The sequence below is a fragment of the Scardinius erythrophthalmus genome (genome assembly GCF_964197995.2).
Source record: "Scardinius erythrophthalmus genome assembly, chromosome: 8".
In the NCBI taxonomy this organism is placed as follows: Eukaryota; Metazoa; Chordata; class Actinopteri; order Cypriniformes; family Leuciscidae; genus Scardinius; species Scardinius erythrophthalmus.
Window position 1 is genome coordinate 11,593,603 of NC_138228.1, and position 25,126 is coordinate 11,618,728.

Below are 25,126 nucleotides of genomic sequence, written 5' to 3' on the forward strand. Positions count from 1 at the left end.
AACTTTATTTTGTATAGCGCTTTTAAAAGTCAATTCTCAGAGCGCTTTACATAGTCAATGTTAAAATAGATAAAATAAGCATGAAATACAAACTATTACAGAGCATGCATACAAACAATATTATAAATCTAAAAAAACAATTTAAAATCAATAAACAAAACATAGGTTATAGCAAAACCATAAAATATATCACATGGAGAACTACAACAATCAATTTGCTTCTTTAAAATAATAAGTTAAGGGATGACTTAAACAATTTCAAAGATGGAGCACTTCTAATTTGTGAGGGCAGTGAATTCCATACCTTTGGGGCAACCGAAGAAAACGCCCTATCACCCATTGTTTTTAGGCGCGTTACAGGAACAACTAAGAGACCGGCATCGGCTGAGCGAAGATTACGTGTCGGAATGTAGGGTACTAAAAGATCAATTATTATCGCAACAATGTGCGTTTTTCATCTCGTCTTAAAGGTCCGTATATTTAATACACTTTCATCTTTACACACATACTCATGGTCTCCTGGTTGGAAAATAAAATAGTTTACACAACGCTTCATTTTAAATCTCAGCTGTTGATAGCTGTGGGTTGAGTTTTTATAGTTTTAAATTGTTGTAGTGGCTGCCATGTCCTGCGTCGGAATAATCGATATATCCTCCGTGGGGCTGCAGTGCAAGCCAGTGAAGATTAATCACTTTCCACACTACTATTCGCTTCCCACCTCGTGCATGATCCAATAAGACTATGACCTTTCCTATCATTATCGCAGAGTTTTTAGCATGCATTGTCCAGCCTGCTAATTAAAAGCCTATCAGTAATTAAACCAAGAGCAAAGCCGCTATTATTGGACCACTTGGTTGATCCATTCGGGCTCCTGGCACATGATGGATTTCTTGCTGATGGACAGTTTCTTGTGGTGTCTGCGGCTGATATAAGACTGATTACTTTTTTCCTTCTTTTCTGGTAGGTTTTTTAACGAGACGAGCCAGGGGACTAAAGGAGACGCTGGAGGGAAAAGAAAGGAGAGTGGGGAGGCGCAGAGGGAGCTGTTAGAGCAGAGAGAAGCTGACGGCAAGATGGACCCAAACAGGTCTGAGAACAGCTTCTGTGTGATACTAGAGGCTGACAACTCCCTGAAGCCTCTCCGATAATAAGCAGGAATTATGAGGATACATATAAAGGGGGATGTTTACCCGAATCTCATCATGTTAGCAGACCTTTGAGTATTACCTCAGCTCCTCTCTGGTTCTCCAAGTTGATAATGAGAGAACGAAGCGTAGCCTCCTACAGAATCATTAGATTGCTCAAGAGCACCCATCACGTACGCACTCATATTGAGAAGGGCAGGTAAAAGTGAGACGCTATCTGTGCGTTTGTTTAGCGTAGCGAGTGTTTCTGGCAGCACATGTCTCTTGAGAGACTTCAGCCTTTGAGAACACCTGCACCAGACTTCCCTTCACGTTGGTATCTGAAACGCTCTCAGCACTGTCATTTGTTCTATGCCCTCAGCCTGGTTCTAGAGATGTTGTTGAACACGCACACATTTTAAAATAAATATCATTCAAGCAGAAAAGTAAATTTTCAGATGGATTTTAGAAGGATTTTTTTTTTCTAGATATGACTGGTGTTTTTAATTTCCAGGGGTCCTGTGGAGCTTATTCATTATCTGTACTAAGCAATCGCCTCCTGGTTTATCAAAAAATTGAAGTTACATCTTTGGATTAACAGTGCCCCCTGCTGACTCCATTTATAATGACACCCACTGTCCCAGCCTGCTCAGCTTCAATACAACCTTCCATCTGAATAGTTTTTACAAGATTTTTGATTTGCTTTATTTCTGAAAGCAAAATATTATGGCGCATTGATTCCATCAACACTTATTCTGAATGAGGCACTTAGTCTATTCTTTTCTCTTTCTTCAGAGCCTGAAATGTTCTGTGTTAACTTTTGATAAATTACACCTGTTAAATTATTTAATGCTTTCTGTAATTAACGGCCATCTTGACTCAATTTAGTTTCCGCCTGACCCTTAAGGCGGAACAAGAACGTGAAGTTAGAGAGATGGAGATCTAATGATTGGTGAAAACCACTAATAATGTGTCATTGTTTATATTTTTGCAGGGAGACTGATGTAATCATGCCTCAATTGGAAGAGGATGAATTGCATCATGGTAGTGGACAAGAGCAGAATAGGACCTACTCAACACGGCCAGTGAGCACAGAGCTGGAAAGCAAACCCATCAATCTCACAGCCAATGGGCATCCAAGTGTGAGTGTGAAAGAGGTCCGTATAACCTTGCGTTCGTCCCAATATGTTGATATATTCTCTAAAAGTATTATACATTTTGAAGCTGCTATTTTTCATTCTCATCTATTTCATAGGTGTTTGATATCTCCTCACTGTATGGGGAACTACAGCCTGGTGACACCAAGCTGGTGACCTTCTCATTTCTTGGTCACGCTGACATCAACACGCATGTGTTGGCATTGTGTGAGGTGGAAGGAGGGCCCACCTATGAGATCACACTCAAGGGTCAGGCTTCTTTTGTTTCATATACACTGGACACAAATGACATTGACTTTGGTTTACAGGTAACTTCACACTTTCAATAAAATGGCAATATGATTAATTCAGCAGCAATCTGTATAGATGAAAGGGTTTTGTTCTGTTTTTCCTCCCTATATGCATAGTTGTTTGACCATGTAGCTGAAGCAGAGCTCATTTTGAAGAACACAGGGAAAGTTGGATTTGATTTCTCTTCTCTAACTGGAGAACCAGGACTCTTTCTTGAGCAACTGTTACCTGGTCAGCCTCTCATCATTCCCAGCAAGGTGAGATGTTCTTCATGTTTTAAAACACTGATTACTTTTCTTCCTATCAAATTTGTGGCCCAAGTGCATCATGTGTCATCATGGTTGTGTTTCTTCTGAAGGGTCACCTAGAGCCGTATGCAGAAATGAGGCTCAGTGTATACTACCTTCCAGGAATTCCAGAAGTCTTTCACAAGACCTTTCAGTTGCAAGTGGCCTTTTATGAGACTGAAGTCATTACTGTAAGAGGAGAGGGTATTTTCCCTCGACTGTGTCTGGACCTTCCTAGAGACCTGAGTAAGTTGCTGTCGGTCATACACTTCTTTTCAAAAGTTTGGGGTCAGTAAGCTTTTTATTTTTAAAGGAAATTAATACTTTTATTTAGGAAAGATACATTAAATTGATCACAAGTCACTATGAAGAAATTTGATAATTTTACAAAAGGTTTCTATTTCAAATACATTTTGTTCTTCTAAACTTTTCAACTTTTTAGAATGCTAAAAAAGTATCATAGTTTCCACAAAAAGATTATCAGCCCAATGTTTTCAACATTGACAACAATAAGAAATGTTTCTTGAGTACCAAATCAGCACATTAGGATTATAGATATAGAAAAATAGATAACAGTTTTACTGTGTTTTTGATCAAATAAATGCAGCATTGGTGAGCATAAGAGACTTAAAAGATAAATTAAAAAAGCATTAAAAAAAATCTTACTGACCCCAAACGTCTGGTGGTGCACGTAGAGATCTGAACAAACCTTTAACCAACACAAAGTATTCAAACAGCTCAAATTGTGTGGCTTGTTGAGGACAAGTGTGCTCTCAGGAAAGGTTCACATAAAACGTGTTATTTGCCAAGTCAGACACCACGTCTTCATATGATCTAATTAATCGAATCTTATAAATGAATGAGCCATTCTGAGGCCAACAGAGCATCACAAAATTGTCGGACACATTGCAAATTTCTGCCAGGATGTTTTAAATTCCTGAATAGGGTCCAACTTTCACTCTCATCAAATACAATTGAAAGGAGGCCAGCCCTGCGTCCTGGCTCGCCTAACCTTTAATCAAACAGTCGCACCATGCCAGCTTGCAGACTGACATAATGGTCTTGACCTTGGACTAGCTTAGCCCCTGCGCTAGAACTGTTCAAACCCTTTTTTTTTGCCTGATATGCAGCCAGCCAGAAGGAATGCTATTTATCTTAGAAACAAGCAGTTTTGCTCTCAGTGGGAACTGAGGTCTTGTGGTTATAGAGCAAATAGTGCAACTATTATTGAGGAAGGAATGCTGTGTTGCTCTCTGATTACCTATTGATCGAATTCTTTGTTTTACTAACACAGGCAGTTTGTACTAAAGAGAGAAGAAATAGCAGACTTTGTTGCTCCTGAGATATTTTTACATCATAAGGTCAATACTTCGACATTAGCCGAAGTCACACTATAAGGCCTATAATAAGAGATTGTTGAATTTGTAATAGCAATTTGTAAGATGATTTGATTTTGAACTAAACCATTTGAATGTTTTACTGTTGCTTTTTCTTTAAAGATTCCTAAATCATAGGTACTAATGATTGACTGTACTAAATCATAAAAATACCATGATATGTTTGCAGAGATTTAGGAAACACACTTGTTTCTCTGAAAAACAGTGCTACAGCCAGTTAATCTACCTGACCTAAAAGCCGATATTATCCATATTCTACCTGACCTACCAGATTCTACCTGACCTAAAAAGCCTCTGTATCCATTTAAAAAGCTCTAAGACCTGAGACGCATCAAAAAGCAGAAATCAACACATCAACTTACAGTGCAAGGCTCGTCACCTTCCATTGTCACTCGTGCTCGCTCCTGTTGCATGTCCTCAATCTGGCAAGTGCCAAGTTTGAGGAAGAGGGAGAAACAACTCTCTAAACAAAATTGGTAACACATAATACGTCAATTATGTGTGAAAGCAATTTAGCATTTGCAATACCTATCTTTGAAATTCCTGCAAACATTGTGCATCCTGTACAAATTGACAAAATTACAGACATCCAAAGTAATACATTTGTTGTACACACATGTTCTGAAATGAAATCTCATTTGAATAGGGCTTTCAAAAGAGGCTATGAAACCTTATTAAGGTGTTTTCTGTTCACTGGCTAGATGCAGAGATATACGGTTCTTTGCTAGAGGAGGCAAAAGACTCGGTGGAGAATGAGAAATTAAGGGAAGGGGTGTTGAGCAGGCCTGTCACAGTAAAGGAGGAGGTGCCACCTGAAGACGACTACATTCACACTGTGAGTGTCTGTGATAATTGGACATTCCTCTTCCTAGCTTACCCATAAATGACTTGTGTAATCTGTTAAACTCCTGTGAGAATAGCCATCATTACATTTGTATGTATATATTTGTGTGTGGTACTATAAATACTGTCCTTATACGTGTGCCGTAGTATGATGCCCTGCTGCAGATGGAGTTAGAACGACTCCTTGTGAAGGAAAATGCCATGGCTGTTCAGAAACAGCACCAAGTCACTGATCTAAGAGCAACTGCGTCCCCAAACAACTGGCTCAAGAAGCTGTGCAAGTAAGTCTATTCATGTAGAAGCCTTTCATTTTTTACAAGTGATCAATGCGTGTGTCTGATAAACCTTCTCTTTAGGTTAATCTTGCCTGAGTACACACTGAACTTTGGGTATGTCATCAATGGCAGCATCGTGACCCACATTGCCAAAATAACCAACACTTGTCCAGTGGCTGTATCTTTCAGAGCTGACAAAGGCTCATTGGCAGGCACAGGTTGGTCCAAACCGCAGAATGTTCAATAGATTTAAAATAACCAGGGATTATTGTTCTGGACATCATCCATTTCAGTGAAACAGATGTTTGAGTTGGTGTCAATCTTTGTGATGTGTTTAGATTGTTCATGAAGCTTGTGGCTTGATTCAAATTGAGCTTTTTCTATGAGTGTTATTATTCCAGTATGTTAGTATCGGCAAAGCCTAAAACAGAATTGTTCATTATAGCTTTATTGAGGATCCACTGCATTATATTCATTCTCTTTTTCTCTCACAGGGTTTAGTACAGAATTGGACAGGGTGCAGAATTTGCCCTTCTGTGAGACAGAGACGTTTGAAGTGAAGTTTGATACCCGTGAGGCCAATCTGGGAAAGATCAATGCAGTTATGCCCATACAGGTTTGATGAAAGCAACATTAAATATCTGAGACAAAGAAATACAGGATGAAGATAAAATATTGACTTTTGAGATTACAAACATTCACCATCATAATTCACTCATACAAACTTGTGCAAACATAATGTTATGACAAAATGAATAAGAAATATACATTTTCATTTAACAAATGGAAGCAAAATTGTGACATCTTAAAATTTGTTAATTTTTTTATTCAACTTCTCACGCATTATTATGCTGATAATATAATTAGCTACAATTTATTAGTGAATTTGATCAATTTTGCATATTGTTTGTACAGTACACACCGCTATGTTTAATGTACAGGGTGGGCCATTTATATGGATACACCGTAATAACATTGGAATGGTTGATGATATTAAAGTCCTGTTTGTGGCACATTAGTATATGTCATGGTCACCACCCATCTTGAGGAGTTTGCCCCCTCACATGTACTAATGTGCCACAAACAGGACTTTAATATCACCAACCATTCCCATGTTATTACGGTGTATCCATATAAATGGCCCACCTTGTACATTATAGCCCCTTTGTTGATTTTCTGTGTCACTAAATCCTGTGTGTTTGACAGGTGACTAAGGGACCCCAAGTGCAGGTGTGTTTATGTGCAGAGGTCACCATGCCCTCCCTCACAGTGTCAACAGACACACTGCAGTTCGACACCATCCAGTGTGGCCTGTGCCAGGTGATCACGGTCCAGCTGTACAATAACGGGCTAGTGCCCTGTGAGTGGAGTATCAGACAGGAGGAACGGCCAAAGAAGGTACAAGCCTTTTACACTACAAGCAAAGGGCCAAAGTATTTTTTTTTCTTTTGAATAATATGCACTATTTATTCACAGAATGAATATGATCATGTATTGAAAAAGTAAATAGGAGTCCGTTTTGATTTAATGCTGGGTCTGAGGTTCATTTCCATCATTATTAGCTGGTTTAGTAATGAATTATATATATCTACTGGATATTAAAGCATGTTGGCCGTAGGGCTGAGATTCATTTGTCTTTATGGCATGTTTGCTGCTTCTAGTTTTAGATCAGGCTGCACTATGAGGTTTACTTCAGTGCTCTTACCATTTGTTGTTATAATGTTTTTTCCTCTGATAACATAATCTAGTTTTTGTTGTGATTAAATAAGTGGAAATTTATCCCAGATGTTTTGTTTTCTGTTTTGGTTTTGTGATTAGATTGATAAGCACATCCCTCTGTACCTCAGACGGCAGGCTCTGCTGAAACAGCGACCTCCTCCTGTTGTCTTTGAGTTATTGCCCTCTGATGGCACACTCTATCCTGGTGACAGAACCAACATGCAGGTCAAATTCAGCCCAGCAGAGGGGGTAAAGTCAACCATACTGTATGATTACACAATTATTAGTTTTTCATATACACTACTGGTCAAAATTTTGGGAACAGTAAGATTTTTTTGTAAAGAGATTAATACATTTATTCAGGAAGTGTGCTATAAATTGATCAAAAGTTACAGTGAAGCAAAATGTTATAAGAATAATGTTAGAATGTTACAAAATATTTCAAATTGATGCTGTTCTTTAGAAATTTATGTTCATAAAAGTTTCCACAAATATATTAAGCAGCACAACTGTTTTCAACATGGATAACAACAATAAATGTTTCTGAATGATTTCTGAAGGATCATGTGACACTGAAGACTGGAGTAATGGCTGTCTGAAAATTTAGCTTGGCAATCATAGGAAAAAAATGACAATTAAAATAACAAACGGTTGTTTTAAATCATATCAATATTTCACAGCATTGCTGTTTTTTTTTTTTTACTGTATTTTTGATCAAATAAACGCAGCCTTGGTGATCATTTTTCAAAAACATGAAAAAATCATATCAACCCTAAACTATTGAACAGTAGTATAAATAGTGATGAATGGGACTTTCTAATGTTTTCTATAGTTTAAAGGAGAACTCCGGTCAATTTTAACATTGAGCTCATTTTATTGTACATTTGGAGTGCTGTCAATACAGAGAACAACGACAAAAATCGGTGTTGCCTACACTGAGTTATCCTCTTTTTTAAAATTTGCACCCTGTTGACTTCAATGGGGCAAGTACTAAACCTGCTTTTAGGCTCTTAACATCCTTGATGTGTCATTACAAGTGCACAGAAAATGTGAGTGATTCCTTCTGAGTGAACACGAGTGAATCTGACTGCAGTAGATGTGAAAGATATGTATAAAAATGATGTTATTTAAGCCAGCGCAAATACCTGTTTACATCCTGTTTTTCGGTTGAAGTCCAAAGTAGTCGATTGCCGAGTTCACGCGCGTGATCATAGGTAACAAAACCTATGCGCGTGAACTCGGCAATCGACTACTTTGGACTTCAACCGAAAAACAGGATGTAAACAGGTATTTGCACTGGCTTAAATAACATCATTTTTATTCATATCTTTCACATCTACTGCAGTCAGATTCACTCGTGTTCACTCAGAAGGAATCACTCACATTTTCTGTGCACTTGTAATGACACATCAAGGATGTTAAGAGGCTAAAAGCAGGTTTAGTACTTGCCCCATTGAAGTCAACAGGGTGCAAATTTTAAAAATAGAATAACTCGGTGTAGGCAACACCGATTTTTGTCGTTGTTCTCTGTATTGACAGCACTCCAAATGTACAAAAAAATGAGCTCAATGTTAAAATTGACCGGAGTTCTCCTTTAAGATTCAGTCTAGCTACATTTTAGCCGAAAACACTTCATATTTTACATTTAAAATACTTAAATAAAAGTGACAAACAAACATTATCATATTTTTAACGCAAATCAGTTTACCATGTTGAATTTTATTCCATAAATCAGGATGAAGGCACCTCTATTGAGTTCCGTAATATCATGACTTAGTTATGAATAATTCCAATATATTGTTGTGTTGCCTGCAGTAGATATGCAGGCCAGCTGTATATTTTTAGTCATAAGATCGATTGCTTCCTCTTTTCTTATGTTTTCCCATCAGAGGACTTACAGTCAGAGACTAGTGATAACAGTGGCTGAGAGCACTCAGAAGATCCTGCTGCTGGCCCAAGGACAAGGAGAAGAGCCTCAGCTGGAGTTTTCCTCCTCAGAACTAGATATGGCATCCATCCTACCCTATAGTGGAGGAAAGGTTGCTGAAGTGATTGTCCGCAACCCTTGCCCGTTCCCTGTTGAGTTTTACTCTCTGGACTTCGACAAACAGTACCTAGAAGAGGAAGAGGTGAGCTTAATTGGTTCCTAATGGGTTTTTTGTCAGGATATATATTTTTAGATGTCTTTATCTCAATATTTCTGTAAAAAAATCCAGTTCAGTCATGAAACTCTAGAAGGTGCAGGCTGATTGGTCCTTTAAATGCAGTCTGCAAGCAATCACATTATTTCTACATGGCACAAGCTGATTGGCCTCTGCTGATCCTGCAGCCAATGAGATTGCTTGCTCAGCATTAAAATAGTCTGATTCATTGTTTGCTGTGTTTGCATTGTTTGTTTCCTCTGAAATCCTCCACCTGTCCAGATCTGCTACAGGATTTATGTCTATTTATGCAGCAGCATATCTTACATGCTCACAGAAGCGTCTGTGTACAGTATCTATTAGTAGTAGCAAGTCCATACTTATTCTGCAGCAGCAGCAATAATCAACAGCAGCAGCAGCGTCAAATATAAGACCAAATAAATTAATATTGGCATATTCAATTACATGCTAAAACTATTCAGAGAGTTGTTGTGATTTAAATATTTATATTAAAAGTAATGTGATGACATATTGTCAATATGAATATTTCAACATGAACATTTAGAATATGAAAAAAGAATTGTATAAATTTTTCCAAGATATCTGAGCTATATTATTAATTGTTTCATTTATATATGAGATCTAAATATTTATATATTTAAGGAATCTTATTTCTCAACAATGACTTTAGATTATCACAGATGTGTTTGGTTTAATGTAGCCCTGGACACTGTCTGGACAATCCCATTATATATTTATTTTATTTTCCCATTGTTTCTTTATGTTCTGCTCCTCAGATCTTGCGGATGATAAAAGGATATGATGCTCAAAATGTGTTACTTCTACCTCCCCGTTCTCCTGGCGAGACTCTGCCCCCAGAACTGTTGGACTACTACAAAGAGTACAGCTCACAAACCAACCAGGGTACTGCATACTGGTCTATATTGGGGGTTTTAATCTTTTAAATGTCACCAACTCCCAAATCTGAAAGTTAAATTTATTTAAATGTATTTATTATTTATTTAATATAAAAAATAAACAATGTAACACACTTTCTAAAACTTTCCATGGACTCAGTTTGAAAACCCCTGGTCTATATGATAATAACTGTACCGTAACTGACAATGGAAAGTAAGGAGCCTTACAGTATAAGTTGATCTACTAATGTATATGCTTGCAATTTTTTTTTATTGCAGAGGCTTTATTTTTTTAGAATTTGCGATCTCTGAACCAATTTTGTTTGCTGGCTTCCATCTCTGTGTTTTCTGCCAACTGACTTACTATTCCTAAATACTACTATACCGAAATATTGGGTAAATTTGCTGTGGGCGGGATCACACAGACTAGTAGATGTAGAATAACTAGTACAGTACTAGTACAGTAAACAAACACATATTTGAACTTAGCATGTTTCCTACATCTCTGCAAACATACAGTAAGGTATTTTTATGCTTTAGTACAATCAAAATAATTACATGGAGCACCTTTAAATGCACATTTTCGAAAATGAGTTAAAGTGCGTCTTTTTATGCTGTGTTTGTAATAAACAATGATATTTGCTGGTGTTTTGTCAGACTGCCTTTTTAGCCATAACTTTTTAGCTACAAATTTTGAAATGAGGTTTTAATTTATAATTGTTGTAGAATTTTATACAAGACTAACACAAATCGGACATCTGAGTGCATTATCACAGATTTTTCCTTTTGGCATAATTTCAAATTAATCTAAAAGATCTTGCCTGTTTTTAAGAATCTGAGGAAGGTCTTGCAGAAGATGACAAGGAGGAGACAGCTGAACCATCTGAGGGTGAAACACTCGGTGGTAAAGGTATGGTTCAACTGAGGGCAATAGTAATTTAAATGCATTTGCATTCTTTATGAGATCGGTATTATAATACAGTACATTATAGCAGGCACAAAAATGAGAATACATGTGTCTTCTCCTCAAAGGCCTGACTAAAGACAACATCGGTGCTGAAACTGCAGTGGGGGATCTGGAATACGACCCTGTGTCCAGAGCTATCGCACGTCACATGGGCATTGATCTTTCACCAGAGGGCAAGGCTGCCCTAAATCGCCGGGGCATTGCCATCATTGTGCATGGTGCTCCTCTGTCAGGTAAAGATGTCAGGGAAAATTATAAATAATTAATAATTTTTCCAAGCACAAAATGATCGCATCTCAGCGTATTTGCTCTGATGTAAATGTAAGCATCTGTGTGCAGGTAAAACAAGGACAGCAGTTACTCTGGCTAAGCACTATGGGGCGGCTTGTCTCAGTGTAGATGAGGTGGTGCAGGAGGCCGTGTCATCAGGGAACGGCTCTGCAGCCCTGAGGGCAAGAGAGCTATGTGCCAAGGTTGCTGCGGTGTATTCTCAGAAGGAAGTGGAGGAGGCAGCAACAGATATGATGGCCCCTCCTGGTCAGGGTACTGGTGCTCTTAGTGTTGAAGCAGTTGCCAAACACATGGCAGAGGGCAGCCAGACCAGTGATCCTAAAGTCCCGCCATCTTCTGCCTCAACCCGCAACAAAACAAACATCACAGGGCATTCACAGAAGAATGACAGCTATGGTCCTGCTGCTTCAGTGGTACACACATTTTTTGGGCTTTTCACTTAGTCACATATATATCAGATGAAATTTAATATATATCAATTCTTCACTCAATAAGATAAGATATTAAGATTGTTTTGTTTTTTTAAGCAATAATCTAACAGATTTAGAAAATTAGAAAATAAAAGAGAAAATAATAATTAAAGCATTTTTTTTGATAAAACATTTTTTCTAAAAAGATATTGTGATATATACAGTGTATATAGAAAGATATTTATAGTTAAAATAAAAATAAAAAAATCTATGGAAAAAAATGTTCACAATATTACTGACTTTACTGTTTAAAAAATAAATACAAATAAAATAAATGCAGTGTTGGTGAGGATAAGAGACTTTCCCTACATTAATATAGTAAGATACTGTAGTAAAACATGCTGTAATATGTGGATCTGTTCTGTACTGGATCATGTATGAATGGATATAAATAAAAATGTGTATGTTTGTGTTTGTGCTACAGACAGATGGTCAGGCATCCAGGCATTTGAGTGTCAGTCAGAATGAAGAGCTGGCGCTGATTAACTGCCTCCTTCCTGATGATGTGTTGGTAGAGATCCTGTCAGACAGACTGCAGGTGAGAGGCTTCTACGTTGTGTACATTTTATCGTATACCCTGGTATCTGATATACCAACGCATTCTGATCCTAGGGCGTCATATACTGACGCTTTTGACATTTCATCTACATCCAATGCACATGGCACCCTTTAGTGTCAATATGACACACACAGAGCTTTGTTCGGTTATGGGTAGGTTTAGGTCTGGGGTAGGGTTAGGGTTAGACCGCTAGGAGGCGCCTTCTGGCCCATATCTATCTGCGTCTCATATTGACGCTAAAGGGTGCCATGTGCGTTGGATGTAGACGAAATGTCAAAAGCGTCAGTATATGACACCTTGGGATGAGAACGGGCTGGATATACGGATGATAGTTTATGTCAATCACAGCATATGTAGACAGCACATAGTGATTTTTGTCTTCCTTGCTCCCATGCCATAGCTTAGCGACTGTCAACGTGGTGTTGTGATTGACGGATTGGAGACACTGTACAGTAGCTCTCTAAGTAACACACTCCAGATCATCCTGAAAGCATTCAACAACCGTCGCCATATTTATGTTATGGACCTCTTTAACAGCTACAGTGCCTTCAAGCTCAGGTGCTCTACACCCTTCTGACACTACTTCAGCATAAGATTATTTTTGTTTTTGAAGTACACTGTAAAAAATTGTTTACCTTAATCTTATATTCGACCAAATTGTGTATTACTTTAGAGAACTGGAAAAGTTTGAGCAAGAACAAGTTGAGAGAAGACAACTGGAGCTTGAGAGTTTAAGAGCAGAGGAGATGACACCTAGTGAAGACTCTGATATCAGACCTCGAGAGGAAGACACTCCACCACCTTCTGAGGACCTACAACAAGAGATGGTTTGTTTGAGAGTAGAATTGACAATATGCTTACCTTCAAAAGACTCTTCTTGTGAAGCCTGAAGATTAAAATTTAGTAACATGAGTAGATAAAAAGTATTTGACTTCCAATCAAGATAAAATGTATAATTTCTGTACCACAAGCAGCACCAATTGTAATTGCTGTACAAAAGATTGGCTGGTTAACATTGTCCAGTTATGTTAAAAAAATGGTTTAAAATTTTTTGCTGTATTTTGTTGTTCTCCATCAACAGTCCAGTGAGAGTGACAGACAACTACTGGCCCGATTCCAACTGTACGAACAGAGCCAGACAGAACTCCTACACGTTCTTCAGTTCTGGGACCGAACGCAGAGTCTTTTATTACAGCCCCAAGGCCAAGAGACCAGAGACATGGATTGTCCTCCTCCCTCTGCCAAAAAGAGCAAGAAGGAACGAGAGAAGGAGACAGCTGAGAAGGAAAAGCTGAAGGTGGAGCGTGCAGATATGAAGTCACCAGCTCCTCGTCAGACCCAAGTGTCAACTGATGGTGCCGAAGACTCAGAAAAGATGGTGGTGCCAGAACCCATCCCACACATATGGCTTTTTATGAAAGAGAAGGAAAAACTGAGTGCATTGGAGATCATCAGTAGCATGAAACTACCCTCCCATGAAGAGGTAGAATACTTCAATTTCTCTTTATGTTGGAATTATTTTCTTTGTGCAAAGTTTGTATCCATAGTGTATGAACTTGAAGTCATTTTTTAAATCGATTTTCTCACAGGTTTTGGATGGGCTAGGGTTAGGACCTGAAGGTCCACCCATCCCACCACCTATAATATTCTCCATAGTCCCATACCCTAAGATGAGATCAGTGCCCAACACAGAGCTGTCCAGCAGCTGTTTTACCTTTTTGATGCCCATGTCTTGTGACGACGTGTCAGAGAAGAAAGAAGCAGACCTGAAATCAGAAGCTGCTCAGGTCTTGAAGAAACTCTCTTTTACATATCTAAAGTCTTGTCATTTAAATGTAACATTAAGTTGAACAAAGAAAAAGACTTGTCTGATCTAAATTAAAAGCAATATACTTGTCGTCTTGCAGGAAGGCATGGCAATTACTAACACATCTAAACCTGGCCAGATTATACCTTCTGAAGAACCCAACTCAGAATACAACAAAGGGTACAGGAGGTCCTTCACACATGTTAAGCACATATACAATCACAAATAAATAGAACCATTTCATTCTGAATTCTTGAAATCCTTCGTTGTTTTACAGACTCACTGATTTCCGCTGGATTGTACCACCAAATGGAGCAGTTACCCTAAGGATAAGGTTTTACTCTTCTGTTCTTGGAAAATTTGATCAGACTTTCAGCTTTGAGGTGATGGGGACCAAGCGATGTTATCAGCTACACTGTAGAGGAATTTGTGCTTACCCATCTATAAGCAAAGACCCCAAGTGAGTGACATTTCAGTAGGGAAATTAAGTTATCATTGAACTTAGACATGAATGAATTAGCGCCTATGTGTTTATTTAATAGGATTGTGTTTGCACACTGCAAAAAGATCCTGCGGCCTGAGAGTGGACTCCAAAAGACTTACATTATCCAGTCGAAGCTGTATGAGTTTGGACCTCTACTGTGTGGAAAGACCAGGGACAGGTGCTGGCATTTAGTGCCAAACTATCCCTTTTGCATTATTGGTTGTCTTAAAAGTACTTTTCTGTTAAAGCTCTTTGATAATAAATGCTTATCTATATTAGGTCTTTATTAATATAAATGATGTTATCCTGACCCAGGTTTAAAGAAGGAAAATATCCTGAGAACATGGATAAGTTTGTAATTCACAACAATTCTACAATGAAGGCGGAGATCCATTTTTGCTTCAAACATGATACCAAGGCCACCACTTTCCTTCTTGACCCTCCAAATATGACACTGGAACCCAATGAGCGAAAAGTATGCACATTTATATTTCTTATTGCACAAATTCTGTGTTTGTGTGAGCTGTAAAACATTTTTAAATATGTAAAATATTTTAAATGAGCTGTAAATGCTCCAAATAGACTAATTTCAGTGTGCGGACACATTCCTCCTTTGTTTTTGTTTTTTTGTTGTTGATTTTTTTGTCCATCACCTGAAGCCCAAATTAGGTTTTGAATGTGCACACCTTGATACTCACTACTACAGTATCTGTACAATAACATTAGCCTTCAGTTTAACACCAGGCTTTTACTCAAACTCTCCTGCCATTATTGTCATTAATGTTCCCCTGGCAGGTACTAATGGTGTGGGCATACCCAAATACCCCCAAACATATAGAGGACAGTGTGGTGTTCTGTATCAAGGGGAACCCAGAGCCTGTTGTTTTCCATCTCTCCTGTGTAGGAGTCAAGCCTGAATTGGAGCTGGACCGCAAACTGCTCCAGTTTGACAAAACTCCACCATACAGGTCTACTACATTTACTTTAGCTAGGAATGTGATTATTGCTTGAAACACTTTTATTTAACTAATAATTTACTTTTTGTTAATTGTCATTAATCAAAAATACTTCAGATGACAATATCCTTTTCATTAATTTTCACACTTTTCCTACAGGAAAGAAACCCGGAGTTTGCGTTTAAGCAATAACACCCTTATGCCAGCTGCTTGGAGGCTGAGGGGTATGGAGATGCTTGGGGATGAATTCAGCGTGTCTCAGAACCAGGGCATCATCATGCCTCATTCTGACTTCAACCTACACATGCATTTTATAGCGAAGAACCCCATCAAATTGAAGAAATCCATTTGTTTAGAGGTACTGCAGCAATGTTTACAAATGTGAATATTTCCTGGAGATAAAGAGTCAGTGTAATTATAATTGGTGTTGTACTTAGTATGCATTGGTTTGTGTTCATTTGCCTGATAAGGCATGTTTGTTTACCAGGTGACAGATGTGGAGAACATTCTTGGCATCGTTCAACATTCAGAGAACATTCAGATTATTGCAGAGGCCTATGATATTGCATTGGACATAACCATTCCAGAAGGTACTTAACTAACAGTTAGCTCATTAGTTCATCACATCATAACATTTTCCAGCTGCAAATAATATGTGGGATGGTTAACATTAAAATCATAATTCTGCCATCATTTACTCACCCTCATGTTGTTCCAAACGTGTGATTTAAATGTACATATGTTATATGTTAGGGGTTAAACGACTTCAGATTGTTTTAAGTCGACATTTATGTGTTTAAAGTCGAGTCGACGTCGACTAGTCGCTAATGATGTAAATAATGAACAAATAAGCCTGAATCTTGAGCTGAGACTCGAATGCTCGTTCTAAATCAGATACTGATAAAGTAACACAGTAAAGATTACATATATGAATGCATTAGTGAGAGAGCGATTGCATGTGAATTAATTCTACCTGGCAGAGTCTCTCTACTAATAGTGAAGCTGTGGGTTTTAGTTACTAAGAAAATATGCTAGAACTTTTCAGTTTCTAAGCTATTTTGTTGATAAATCACATAACAGTGTTGACAAGACATTTCTGTGGTGCTGAATGTTTCTGTGCGCGCGGTCTGCACGTGATGTACGAGCTACTGTCTGTACTATGTGTGTGTGTATGTGTAATGCAGCAGCGCATTAGTTTAGAACGGCGATTAACTTGTGTACAATAAGCTGTTTAAAACGTGCGTTCACCAGATCAATATTGAGGATCCAGATGGTATAATCAAATACACTGCTCAAAAAAATAAAGGGAACACTTAAACAACACAATGCAACTCCAAGTCAATCACACTTATGTGAAATCAAACTGTCCACTTAGGAAGCAACACTGATTGACAATCAATTTCAAATGCTGTTGTGCAAATGGAATAGACAATAGGTGGAAATTATAGGCAATTAGCAAGACACCCCCAATAAAGGAGTGGTTCTGCAGGTGGTGACCACAGACCACTTCTCAGTTCCTATGCTTCCTGGCTGATGTTTTGGTCACTTTTGAATGCTGGCGGTGCTTTCACTCTAGTGGTAGCATGAGACGGAGTCTACAACCCACACAAGTGGCTCAGGTAGTGCAGCTCATCCAGGATGGCACATCAATGCGAGCTGTGGCAAGAAGGTTTGCTGTGTCTGTCAGCGTAGTGTCCAGAGCATGGAGGCGCTACCAGGAGACAGGCCAGTACATCAGGAGACGTGGAGGAGGCCGTAGGAGGGCAACAACCCAGCAGCAGGACCGCTACCTCTGCCTTTGTGCAAGGAGGAGCAGGAGGAGCACTGCCAGAGCCCTGCAAAATGACCTCCAGCAGGCCACAAATGTGCATGTGTTTGCTCAAACGGTCAGAAACAGACTCCATGAGGGTGGTATGAGGGCCCGACGTCCACAGGTGGGGGTTGTGCTTACAGCCCAACACCGTGCAGGACGTTTGGCATTTGCCAGAGAACACCAAGATTGGCAAATTCGCCACTGGCGCCCTGTGCTCTTCACAGATGAAAGCAGGTTCACACTGATCACATGTGACAGACGTGACAGAGTCTGGAGACGCCATGGAGAACGTTCTGCTGCCTGCAACATCTGTGAAGAGCACAGGGCCCCAGTGGCGATTTTGCGATTTTACTAATTATTTTATTCATTTCATGCTTTTTTTGTATTTGCTGTAGATTCTGATGGTTCATTAGATTTTGGAACAATCAAAGTATCAGAAGAGGTCAAGCGGTCAATTAAGTTGGAAAACAAAGGCAAATATGACATAGCCTTTAAGTAAGTTACTATATAGGTATTTAATCATATATTTCTATTTTAATAAAAATAATAACATCACATATGTCTGTAATGTTTCTTTTGTCTCTTTTTGTAAATAATTTTCTTTCCAATATCAACTTGCAGATTTACACTGGTGGCCACAGAGCCAGGAATGCCAGATCTGAACTCAATATTCTCCATCACTCCTCAGAAGGGCTCTCTACGCCCCAACAATAAACCCAGCAATGTCCAGATTATTTACCACCACAACAAGGAGATGTCCATCAGAGATAGCCCAATCCTTTGCTGTCAGGTCTTTAATCTTAAGACTTAATATATTCTTTACCATGCAGTATTTTTTACATTTAAGCTCTGCTGTCATCAAAAACTAAACTAATGTATTTTATTGAATTTTCTGAATAGGTTATTGAGCCCAATTTGGAGGGTGGCGAGACCATTAATACTATACCAATCAAAGTGTCAGTCCAGGCACTTTTTTCCAAATATAGTATCAGTCCCACTAATTATATCAACTTGGGCCCACTTGTGTACGGCTCACGTAAAAAACAGACTCTCACTCTGGAGAATAAAGGCAACTTTGAGATGCGTTTCTACATTAGGATGTGTAAAAACGCCCCAGTTCCTTCACAGAGGAGAGGGTATGGCTATTGTTTATAATTAAATGAAATGAAAAGAAATTATGTTAAATATTAAATGTTCTGGTTCCTGTTTTGTTTTTTTAAGCTTGGGAAGTAAGAAACCATCAAAAGACAATTATGCTGCAAAACCATCCAGTGCCAATGAATCACGAAACACTGTGCAGAATGAGTTTGGCACGACTTCACAGGTAAGAAACAACTTTTAATGGAGTGTACATTACATGTAATATATTACAAATTCTGTTTTATATGCATGTTGTTGTTTTTTTACAGATACATTTGACATGTGGTGTTTTCTCATTGTCTCCATGCTTTGGGATTCTGGCACCTGGAGCCCAACAAGTAGTTACTGTGGATTGCAAGGTGGAGCATGTAGGTAGTTGGGAGGAATGTCTAGCAATAGACATCACTGACAGAGACCCCTCTGACAACCCAGATGGAATTCCATACAAGCTAGTAACAGAAGTTTGTATGCCAGGTTTGTTACTATGAATGAGTAGAAATAAAGTTCTGTGAAGTATGTTCTCTGATTATGATTTCTTTGATGGTAGATTTTGATGGAGTGATCTAATCACTTTATTTTCTATAAATCACCCAAAGGACTGCCAAATGACTTAAATTGTCCTGATAAGTATAGAGAGAAACTTTCATTTTAATTAACTAATTTAATTTATAAAATATGTACTCGCTTGTTAAAATTCATAACAGTCATAACCTGGTCTTGAAATACTTTATTTTATATTAGCCACCCATTATTTTGATTACATTGAATCTACCCACAAATATCTTCCTATGGTGCATGTCATTGGGCTCAATGGGCCCCATGGTGCAGATGCACCCCAGTGCTCAGTGGGTCCTGTGGTGCAGCTCCACCTCTGGGCTCAGTGGGCCTCATGGTGTAGCTCTGCCTATTGGCTTAGTGTCTCATGAATAATGTGTGAATGAATTGAGAAATACATATGAAATATGAAAAACAAATATTGCTGTTAAAAAAAAGAAAGGATCTTAAAGTTCTTAAAATAATTTTTGGTGACAGTCTTCATTTAGATTTCAATACTGTTTACAGGAATAGCAAGTACAGACATAGCTTCTATCTTTGAGGAGCACCGCATCTGTAAGAACAGTAGCATGCTGCAGTGTGAGCAATACCGGGACAGTATGGGTGTCTATGTAGAGGATGAGAACAAGTTTGTCTTCAACAATGTACTGGTGGGTCAGTCAGCCAAAGCCAAGTTTCGGCTGACCAATCCAGGAAAAGTGTCTTGTGAACTCAGTCTGGCGATCAAAACAGTCAAGGTGTGTTTGTGAGAGGTGGTTCTGCCACTATTTACGTTATTCTGCAGAATATGTACGAATTTTAGTGTTTTTATGTTTTGAAAAATTGTAACAGTTAATGGGCAAATTTTTGCTTAACCTGTTTTTGATCATTCTAGATGACAATGCACAATGCAGAGGTTTTTGAGTTGACCCCTGCAAAGATGTGTATCCCCAGCCACTCTTATGCTTTTGCCACAGTCACTTTTTCTCCTTTGACTATGAACACATATCACGCAGTGTTTGAGGCAGTTCTGAAAGTGAACACAAGGTAACTGTTCTCGGTGCAGGTTGAACTGTTTAGATGGTTGTTTAGAGTATGTTGAAGCTTTACTCGTTATGTTTTGTATCACAATCAAACTTCTGCCCACAGACCCAAAGCTCTTGTGTTTGATCTAATGGGTGAAGGCAACTTGCCCAGCATCACTGTTCTGAGACCTGTTCAGAGGACTAATCGAGGTCAGCCAGTGCTACAGTTTAAGCGCTTATTGGTGGGACGAGAGCAGACTCTTCCATTAGTGATCAAGAACAATGGCAATGTGCCAGCACAGGTAAGATCAGAATTAGTTTATGACTGAATTGCTATTTCTCTAACTTGAATATTCATTGGAATAATCCATTCTCCCATTGTATTTGCAGGTTAGCCTTGTTCTACAGTGTCACCTGGAAGTTTTCACTCTAAAAGCTACTCCTGGCACTGTATGCAGACTGGCCTCCTCACACACGGAAAGCAATCCCGGAAAAGGCAAGCCTTAAACACAAATGAAATGTGTTCCCACTGTAGTTTCTGCACAATGCTGTTATGTCTTGCTCTCCAAATAACAGCTATGAAACTATCAACACAAACAGCAGCAGATTTTGTTGGACCTTGTTCCTTTTCATTAAATGGGGTATCATTGTTTATAGGTTATGTAAGGGATCATTTAGAGACTGGTTTATCACAAAATACAGAATAATCAGTACCCTGATGTCAAGCAGGAATGTTTGACCAAACAATGCACCATTGGCCAATCAGAATCATGTATTCTAGAGAGCTGTGTAATAAAATATTTTAAAATTTAATTAAGTCATTTCAAGCTTTATGATTATTACTTTTTTATGGAGTGCTGTACGAGAAGGAACAAAACGTTATTTCTTCCATGACTTGTGTATAAACATTTACCTGGAGACAGGAAATGATAAATTGAAGCAAAGAGAACATTAGAATGAGATATGCAAACAAAATATTTTAAAATCAAATGTATCTATGCATTTTTGTTCCTCTTCAGAGGCACAGCTAGCTCATGTAGCCTCTCTGATCCTCATGACTGGACAACAAGCAGAATTCCAAGTCGGCTTTCATCCAAAGGTGGCTCAGAAGTTTGAGGCCAGCATGAAGTTAATGTTAAAGGATAACCAGTACGATCAGACAGTGGTGCAGCTTGTGGGTGAGGGTTACCATGACATCATCATCCTGGACAACATTGGCAGCAAGGTTCAGCAGGACAATATTGAAAGTAAGTAATGCATAGGACAGAAATTTTTCCTGTGCTAAGTTCTGGATATTCTGTCATTGTTGCTAACTTTTAGAATATTTGAATATTTCAAACATTCCTTAGCATGATTAAAATAAAAATTGTGCAATTTTTTTTATAGGTATTTTTGGTTTCAATACCCATGTAGTATTATATGGTAATTATCCCTTTTGATTGCTCCTCTCAGGTCCGTCTGACCTTATGGATTTCGGAGATTGTCACGTGGGCCACAATTATCAAGAAACTTTGACCATGACAAACCCAAGCAGCTCCAAGGTGCTACGCTTTGAATGGCTGCCCAATGGCCCACAGCTGAGTTTTTCTCCACAAGTTGGCCACCTGCATGCCGAGTGCTCCAAAGTTGTGACTGTGACCTTCTGCTCTGAGCAGCCAATTGTGCTGAATGCACAAACTATAAAATGTAAACTCAGCAGTATTACCTTTCTGCAGCCTGTAGACCAGGTCCCAGACTGGGATGATTGTCACAGGACTGTTAAATGGGTGGATGCAGACAAGTCGTCACAACAGCCAAACAAACGGAAGGTGGGTTTGTAGTATCAGTTATAGAGATGACAATAGCACAAATTATAATAAAGCAAAATGCAGTAGTTCATTAGAAAAAGATTGCACATTTGACCTGCACATTTGATAAAGTTCATTAAATGCCAGCATTTTGACAAAGTTTAAAATAAGAAATAGCCACATTGTGAGAAATAAATTATGAAATAGGAAGTTGCAATTGTGATATAAAAAGGCAATTAATAAATAAAGGTCACAATTGCATGACAATGAAATAATTGTTTAAGTAGTTGGGGTTTTACTATGGAAGCCTGTGTTGTCCATCTATCTTAAAGGTCTTAAATTAGAACTGACTTTACAGTGAATATATAATTCTTATAATCTAATCCCTGTTCTGTGATCAGATTGTTGCGACAGACCCTGAGCCTCCTCACTCTGTGGTGGAGAACTCCTCTAGAGAGATGGAGCTCATGGTTAGCGCCTCTTGTGATTATGTCAAATACCAATGTGATACTGGGCCCATCCGCTTCAAAGACACAATGCTGTACCAGACCAGAGTCTTTCAGTAAGTTTGAAAGGGCTCATACAATAGCTTGGAAATTAATTTGGACAGATGAATGTTTTCATAAGTGATGTTATGTTTGTTAGGCTCCAGATGGAAAACAAAGGCAATGTTAAGACGGAGTATTCCTGGAAGGTTCTAATGGAGACATATGGGAAGACTTCATGCTTTGAAAATAGAGGTAAACCTTCAGCCTTAAAAATGTTTGATGCATTTTGTTACATGCTACTGAATTTTATGTTTTTACATATTCAGTTGATGCAAGTAAAAAAAAAACTGTATTAACGTAATAGTAATATATCTGATGGATCAGGTAGGAGTTCTCGCTCGGCTCAGGGCAGTAGGACACCAGAGAGACCAGCAAGCTCTCTGCAGAGTGTGTCCTCTCTACTGCTAGGAGACCCAGAGCTTCCTCCCTTCAGTGTTGATCCTGGTATAGGGGTTATCAATCCAGGAACGAGTCAAACCTTCCACATCCGATTCTCCCCTCTGGAAGTGGCTGAGTTTGATGCCAGTTTGATCTGCAGGTTAGACACTCAGACAGACTCCTCGTATTTATAGATGCGTAGAATGTCAGATTTAATGAATTACTAACACTCTCTGAAATTTGCTGATTATGATTTACTGCTCAGTTACTAACTGTTTTTAAATTGTAGCATCCCTAATCTAAAGGACGAGCAGAGTCCAGTAATCGCCGTAAGTGGGCGCAGTTTGCTGCCATACTGTCATTTCCACCTTAAGGATTCAGACTACCTGACTGGAAACAGGCGGATCCCTGAGCCCCACAGCTCGCTCACTGTGGACCCCAATACCAGGGTTATTGAGTTCACCTCAGTGGGTATTGGCACTTCTGTCCGCAGGTGAGACATTTTATAAAATGCATAGTTCTGAGTTTGATTAATAAACCATAAACTGTTATATAATATGTATTATTTTAATGGAAACCATGATACAGTAATTTCAGGATTCTTTGATGAATAGTTTGTTCAAAAGAACAGCATCTATTTGGAATAGAAATCTTTTGCAAATCTATACATGTCTTTACTGTCAGTTTTGTTCAGTTTAAAGGGATAGTTCACTCAAAAATTTAAATTGTGTCATCACTTACTCAACCTCGCGTTGTTCTAAACCTGTGTGAGTTTCTTTCTTCTGCTGAACACAAAAGAAGATATTTTGAAGAATGTCGGTAACCAAACAGTTGATGGACCCCATTGACTTCCATAGTGGGGAAAAAAAATACTATGGAAGTCAATGGGGTCCATCAACTGTCTGGTTACTGACATTCTTCAAAATATCTTCTTTTGTATTCAACAGAACAGAGAAACCCATACAGGTTTAGAACAACACGAGGTTGAGTAAGTGATGACACAGTTTTCATTTTTGAGTGAACTATCCCTTTAATGCATCCTTTCCCAAACTGTGGTGCGTTTCCCAAAAGCATCGTTAATCTACTATAGTCACAAGTTCCGTCGTTACCAACATAGTTGAACGATTTGGTGTTTCTCCAAACCATAGATTCAATGAACATTTGCAAACAGTGTCGCAAACCTACGTGGTTGGAACTACAGCTCTGCGACAAATACTGCATGTTAACTTGATTAAATAATTAAAAGTAATTATCTCGCTTATACCATGGTTATTTGCCAGCATTGACAACTTAAAGCCGTTATTGATGTTGAGCGTAAATATTTGATCGGAAGGGTGAAATTAATGGTTATTTTCATCAGTTACGGTTCGTTAGATCTAGCATTCTGCCCGCCTTGAATTAGACACAGAGATAAAGTGGTGTGATTACATTTATTTGAATTAATTAATTATAGCATTTATTTTAATTAATTAATTATCGAGAGAGAGAGAGAGAGAGAGAGAGAGAGAGAGAGAGAGATGCGAGATGCGAGATGCGTACCTTCTTCTATGATTAAGCAGTGAGTTACATCATTGTATGGGAAATGCACCCCTGAATGGTAGTGTATATACTGTACTCTATGTACTATATATATACAATATGCTGACAGTCTTGTACCTGATTTAATAAATGGGTGAGTGATATTATACAGAAATAATAAATTTGATTATTTTCTCTCAGGGAATTTGGTATTATTAATCCCACGAACAAGCCATACTCTTTCATCTGGAGATGCAACGACTCAGGCAAATCTCCTTTCAACTGCCTTACACCAAATAAGTCCATTCAGCCGGGAAAAGAAGCAAAGGTGTTTTGTTTATTCTAGCAAATCATGGTGCAAATATTCTGCTGGTCAGATGCGTCAATATCAAAGTTTCATCTCTGTTGTTTTCAGGCCTCATTTGAGTACCAGGTTCTCAACCTGGATTTAGTGGAATCCTTCTGGACCTTCTTAATTCCTGAGCTCAACTTGTCTTTGCCCTTTCTGCTGGTGGGCTCTGCTAATGAGCCTATAGTCTATATTGATCGAGCCCACCTCAATCTGGGCAGCTTGCTACTAGGTGAGGTTAAAAACAAAAAGCTAAATTCTGACATGTTAAAGTATAAGTTCAGCAAAAAATGTAAATTCTGTTATCATTTACTAACCCTCACGATGTCCTATATTCTTCAACAGAATA

At 38.5% G+C, this 25,126-nt stretch overlaps 1 protein-coding gene across 1 annotated transcript in view; it reads left to right on the forward strand.

Annotated features, from left to right (window-relative positions):
• hydin (HYDIN axonemal central pair apparatus protein) overlaps positions 1–25,126 on the forward strand; it is a gene marked incomplete at its 3' end in the record, with an annotated part of 69,706 nt that overhangs the window by 36,586 nt on the left and 7,994 nt on the right. The window contains exons 23-67 of the mRNA XM_081372750.1: positions 965–1,087; positions 2,119–2,281; positions 2,380–2,589; positions 2,689–2,829; positions 2,931–3,105; positions 4,958–5,091; positions 5,247–5,380; positions 5,456–5,592; positions 5,869–5,990; positions 6,581–6,772; positions 7,193–7,342; positions 8,983–9,222; positions 10,032–10,158; positions 10,984–11,061; positions 11,184–11,351; positions 11,458–11,822; positions 12,304–12,417; positions 12,839–12,996; positions 13,112–13,265; positions 13,520–13,921; positions 14,028–14,225; positions 14,346–14,425; positions 14,523–14,705; positions 14,788–14,907; positions 15,045–15,204; positions 15,525–15,697; positions 15,845–16,043; positions 16,173–16,275; positions 17,894–17,993; positions 18,120–18,288; positions 18,399–18,634; positions 18,720–18,822; positions 18,908–19,112; positions 19,701–19,930; positions 20,068–20,219; positions 20,277–20,499; positions 20,588–20,693; positions 21,217–21,444; positions 21,650–22,005; positions 22,386–22,546; positions 22,630–22,724; positions 22,857–23,070; positions 23,200–23,403; positions 24,630–24,756; positions 24,844–25,009. Of these exons, the coding sequence (XP_081228876.1) occupies positions 965–1,087; positions 2,119–2,281; positions 2,380–2,589; positions 2,689–2,829; positions 2,931–3,105; positions 4,958–5,091; positions 5,247–5,380; positions 5,456–5,592; positions 5,869–5,990; positions 6,581–6,772; positions 7,193–7,342; positions 8,983–9,222; positions 10,032–10,158; positions 10,984–11,061; positions 11,184–11,351; positions 11,458–11,822; positions 12,304–12,417; positions 12,839–12,996; positions 13,112–13,265; positions 13,520–13,921; positions 14,028–14,225; positions 14,346–14,425; positions 14,523–14,705; positions 14,788–14,907; positions 15,045–15,204; positions 15,525–15,697; positions 15,845–16,043; positions 16,173–16,275; positions 17,894–17,993; positions 18,120–18,288; positions 18,399–18,634; positions 18,720–18,822; positions 18,908–19,112; positions 19,701–19,930; positions 20,068–20,219; positions 20,277–20,499; positions 20,588–20,693; positions 21,217–21,444; positions 21,650–22,005; positions 22,386–22,546; positions 22,630–22,724; positions 22,857–23,070; positions 23,200–23,403; positions 24,630–24,756; positions 24,844–25,009 (7,778 nt within the window). The remainder of the gene's footprint in view (positions 1–964; positions 1,088–2,118; positions 2,282–2,379; positions 2,590–2,688; positions 2,830–2,930; positions 3,106–4,957; positions 5,092–5,246; positions 5,381–5,455; positions 5,593–5,868; positions 5,991–6,580; positions 6,773–7,192; positions 7,343–8,982; positions 9,223–10,031; positions 10,159–10,983; positions 11,062–11,183; positions 11,352–11,457; positions 11,823–12,303; positions 12,418–12,838; positions 12,997–13,111; positions 13,266–13,519; positions 13,922–14,027; positions 14,226–14,345; positions 14,426–14,522; positions 14,706–14,787; positions 14,908–15,044; positions 15,205–15,524; positions 15,698–15,844; positions 16,044–16,172; positions 16,276–17,893; positions 17,994–18,119; positions 18,289–18,398; positions 18,635–18,719; positions 18,823–18,907; positions 19,113–19,700; positions 19,931–20,067; positions 20,220–20,276; positions 20,500–20,587; positions 20,694–21,216; positions 21,445–21,649; positions 22,006–22,385; positions 22,547–22,629; positions 22,725–22,856; positions 23,071–23,199; positions 23,404–24,629; positions 24,757–24,843; positions 25,010–25,126) is intronic.